Below are 4,721 nucleotides of genomic sequence, written 5' to 3'. Positions count from 1 at the left end.
ATTACATTTATCCAACCCGTGTAATATATATGACTTTTTAAAAATATAACTTTTTTATTATTTCGTATATAAAATTACATTTATTTAACTCGTACAATACATAGGGTTCTTAAAGATATAACTTTTTTTATTATTTAGTATGTAAACTTACATTTATTCAATTCGTGTAATCACTGCAAAGAATTTTCGCAATAGCGGTGAAAATTCGCCGCTAATGAACCGTCGCTAATACCTGCCATGTCACTACTAATAGTAGATGTCGCCGCTAATTCTTTTAACTTTTTAGCGACGACTTCTGTGGTCGCTAAAGCCATCCATGACACACGTCAACAAATATCATCAGCGACGACAAATGTCTCCGCTAAAAGTCAAAAAATTCTTTTTTTCCTTGCTTAATCCCAGTTTTTGCAAAATTACCGTAACCTGCTGTTTCTTTTAGTTTTCCACAGGCAAACAATACTTTAAGCAACACCAAGTTTTAAACATAAACCTACAACAAAAGTATTTTGATTGGTTAAGTTAAAGTTTTGAAAGCCCTAAATTTAATACAAATACATCATTCTCCCTCCTCGTCTGTGTCATATTCGTTGCCTTTTCTTGATTCCTTCTTATCCATAGCTTGGTAGAATCGTTCCATAAATCTCGGGTCTTCAAACAATCTTCGTTAATATCTTTTTGGCTACATAATGTGTAAGGGGAACCTTGTTGCCTTTAGGAGGTGAAGATTGCAAAAACTCGAGAAGCTCATCAAATGAACGGTTAGTCCATTTGTTCTTCGTCTCACATATGCATAAGCTTTGAAATAAAGTCAAGAGATATGAAGACAAGTAATTCTTTACTTTCTCCTTTTACAAAGATTATAATTCTATAAATACGCCACCGGTCCTTCATCTTAAAAAACAAGTGATTCTTTACTTTCTCCTTTTACAAAGATTATAATTCTATAAATACGTCACCAATCCTTCATCTTAAAAAACAAGTAATTCTTTACTTTCTCCTTTTACAAAGATTATAATTCTATAAATACGCCACCGGTCTTTCATCTTAAAAAACAAGTAATTCTTTACTTTCTCCTTTTACAAAGATTATAATTCTATAAATACGCCACCGGTCCTTCTCTTAAAAAACAAGTAATTCTTTACTTTCTCCTTTTACAAAGATTATAATTCTATAAATACGCCACCGGTCCTTCATCTTAAAAACAAGTAATTCTTTACTTTCTCCCTTTACAAAGATTATAATTCTATAAATACGCCACCGGTCATTCATCATTTCTCACCTCAGAGTTTTAGGTTCCAAGTTCCAACACTTTTCACCTTCTTCCCTTCCTGTCTTTATCCTCATAATATCTATCTGGTCATCGATTCCCATTTCTCCCTCATAAGAATCATGGCGTCTTTTGTTACCTCTTATGGCATTGAGTCTGAACCTGCCACTTCCTCCTCTGTACCCGTCACTTCCTCCTCCGTACAAGGGCCACACCCATTCCGTCTCATCGAACTTTCAGAGATTCGCAAAGCAACAGAAAACTTTGATGAATCATTAGTAATCGGGAAGGGAGGTTTCGGGAAGGTTTACAAAGGTAACATGATCAATGGAGAAAGTCTTCTTGTTGTTGCGATTAAACGTTTGGCTTCCGAGTCACGTCAAGGGGCAGCAGAATTTGAAGCGGAAGTTAAAATGCTTTCTACATTGCGCCACCGTAATATTGTGTCCTTGATTGGTTGTTGTATTCATGAACAAGAGAAAATACTTGTGTATGAATACATGTCCAAAGGATCACTTTCTGATCATCTCCATAAACGTGGTACCTCTCTTTCTTGGCTTAGGCGACTCAACATATGCCTAGATGCAGGCCGTGGGTTATCATACTTGCACAACAATGTCGCAGTCGACTATGGTGTTATACATAGAGATTTCAAGAGCGAAAATATTTTATTACATGAAAGCTGGACTGCAAAAGTTTCCGATTTTGGGTTGTCAAAAGCATGCCCAACGAACCAGCTATCTGATTATGTTAATGCAAGTTGCAAAGGGACTTTTGGGTATATGGATCCCAGTTTTTACTATTCTGGAAAACTTACAAGGAAGTCCGATGTATTTGCTTTTGGGGTGCTGTTGCTGGAAGTGTTGTGTAGGAGGCGTGCAGTGAGTAAGAATCTTGGTGAGCAGGAACCACAGGGTTTGGTGGCATGGTTCCAAACTAAGAAAGAAGAGAATTTAGATTATATAGTAGATTCAGAGATAAGGAGCGAAATACACCGAAAATGTTTGGAGCAATTTATTAGACTTGCTGAGAATTGTTTGCACGACAAGCCAGAAGAGCGCCCAAACATGGATATGGTTGTCACCACTCTTGAGTTGCTTATTTTCTCACAAGAAAAAGCCAATACGCAAGCTGGAGGCAAAACAATATTTAGTAGATTGGTTGATAGGCTTCCCTTCCCCTCCAGAGGAGAAAAGTCTGGTATTTCTTCAATTGTGCATATGCATTACACACACACACGCACGTATGTGTGTATCCCTCTTTACATATACTAACTGGATATCAGTTTAGACATCAAAATGCCATACGTGACAATTAGGAAAAGTAACCAAAATAATATAGCTAACACATGCTTGGAATTGATAACTTCTTCTACTAACTTCTTTTTATTCTTTTAACCATGACAATGGTATGAGATACTCTTTTAGATTCGCTACAACCCTGACCGGAATTCTGGGATTCATGTGCAATGAAATGCTTGTTTAAGAAGTTAAAGGCCATAGTTCCATTTACAAAAAAAAAAAAAAAAAAAAAGCCCCTTGTTTAGGGGGATAGTTTCGTTTCTTAATATTAGAGGATCTAACTTTTGTATTGGGCTTGCCTTGGGGCGTAGCTAGGAGGATGTATGCTAGCATATTACCCTAAGAAACTTATAATTTAAGATGTCTATGGGCAGTAATCCTTCAAACAGTGGCGGATCCAGGGGTGTTTTGGGGTTCCCGGGAACCCCCTTAGTTTGGAAATAAATGAAAAAAAAAATAGTGGAAATTTTATATGATTTTAAAAAAAATAGTGAGAATTAGTGAAAATCTACCAAAAGGAACCTGGTGGGAAAAATTCATAGATCCGCCACTCCCTTCAAACTAGTTCACAACTTCAAATCACATATATATTTATGCATATTCGAACCAAAGATTACTTTGTGTGGTGGTGGAAAGCTTAAACATGCATTTAAATTAACTATTTGTATGACTCCAGAGATGATAGAAGTTCGTGCTCATTTCCAAAGTCCAAACCCAACTCTAAAAGAAGTTAAGTTTGCGGATTTAAAAAAAGCTACAAAAAATTTTAGCATGGATATGCGTATTCCGCCTACATTTGTGGGAAGGGTGTTCTTAGCATGGGTTGAGCAGAACACATTGGCCCCTTCAAAAGAACGTGATGGAATTGCTATTGCGGTTAAAAGGCATATACCCTCTGCTATATGGCTAGTAAGTATATATCAATGCTAAGTTGATTTGTTTCATAAATCTTATTTCCTAAATGTAACTCATAAAATTTGTGAGTTCAGGCAGAGAAGAACATCTTAGGACAATTGGCTCATCCAAATATCATTAAACTCTTGGGATACTCTAATAATGAAAACGAAAACTTGCTTGTTTACGAGTACATGCCAAACAAAAGTTTTCTTGAGTTTTTCTGCACGGGTAAACTATACAAGGATCTCTTAGAAACCATCATTCCCTTGTTATTATTCTCGATTTTTGAATTAGTGTAACATATTAGTGGTGTAAGTTGAATAATTTTGCAGTATCTGGTATTGCAGAGACAATTTCATGGGAAATTCGACTTTTAATAATGATTGGAGTTGCCCGCGCACTGGCATATTTGCATTTGAAAAATATCATACATGGTGGTTTGGAACCCTCTCATATATTACTTGATGAAGTATGTGCTCTTCTGCTATTTTTGATTGATGGCACTTTTTGCTATTATGCCATCCAATTAGTTAACCACTTATCTTTTTGTTTTCTATTCCAGGATCTTAGTGCAAAACTCGGGGGTTTTGGGTTGGCGACAAATGGCCCTGAAACACATGTTCTTACAGAAGTTGAGGGACGCAGAGGATATATGGACCCAAACTACCAATCTAATGGTATGCTACTATGTAACAAAGTGACATTGTGAAGCGGTATAGAGGTGCTTGTCATCTCATGTCTAAAATTTGATTTTTTTACATGAACAATGGTTTGTTTCAAATTTACAGGCCAGTTGACTCTGAAGAGTGACATCTATGGTTTCGGAGTGATGTTATTGAAAAGTATAACAGGCGGAAGCTTTTTTTTCCTCCATGAGAATCAAACCTTGGTAGATTGTGCCACAGGGATCCACACAAATAGAAGAAATGTAAAGGAAATAATTGATCCACGTCTTAAAGACAACTACTCCCTACAAAGTGTTTCTGAATGTTTTTCATTGGCAGTAAGATGTGTTTCCAACAACCCCGCGGATAGGCCTTCAAGTGAAGAAGTTTTGCAGAATTTGGAACAAATTCATGCTCTCTACAAGTAATGGAAGGAAAATCCCAGACACATGACTGTATGAAATAAGGTTGATTTGTTTCATTAGTAGTAGTGTCCTCAACTAGCTTGCCAAATAAAAAACATGGGATGTATACAGAGACTTCAAAGGTTTAATGGATGCACTTAAATATATACGAATTCTCTTTCGTGGA

General features: G+C 36.4%; 1 protein-coding gene across 1 annotated transcript; it reads left to right on the top strand.

Annotated features, from left to right (window-relative positions):
• Positions 1 to 419: 419 nt before the first annotated feature.
• LOC110935691 (probable serine/threonine-protein kinase PIX7) lies at positions 420 to 4,721 on the top strand. Its single transcript, XM_022178053.2, has 6 exons — positions 420 to 2,467; positions 3,245 to 3,477; positions 3,558 to 3,693; positions 3,813 to 3,934; positions 4,028 to 4,142; positions 4,254 to 4,721. The coding sequence occupies exons 1-6, from the start codon at positions 1,390 to 1,392 to the stop codon at positions 4,556 to 4,558; spliced, it is 1,989 nt and encodes a 662-aa protein (XP_022033745.1). The 5' UTR covers positions 420 to 1,389; the 3' UTR covers positions 4,559 to 4,721.

The sequence above is a fragment of the Helianthus annuus genome, chromosome 4, assembly GCF_002127325.2.
Source record: "Helianthus annuus cultivar XRQ/B chromosome 4, HanXRQr2.0-SUNRISE, whole genome shotgun sequence".
In the NCBI taxonomy this organism is placed as follows: Eukaryota; Viridiplantae; Streptophyta; class Magnoliopsida; order Asterales; family Asteraceae; genus Helianthus; species Helianthus annuus.
This window is presented reverse-complemented; position numbering and strand designations above follow the sequence as displayed.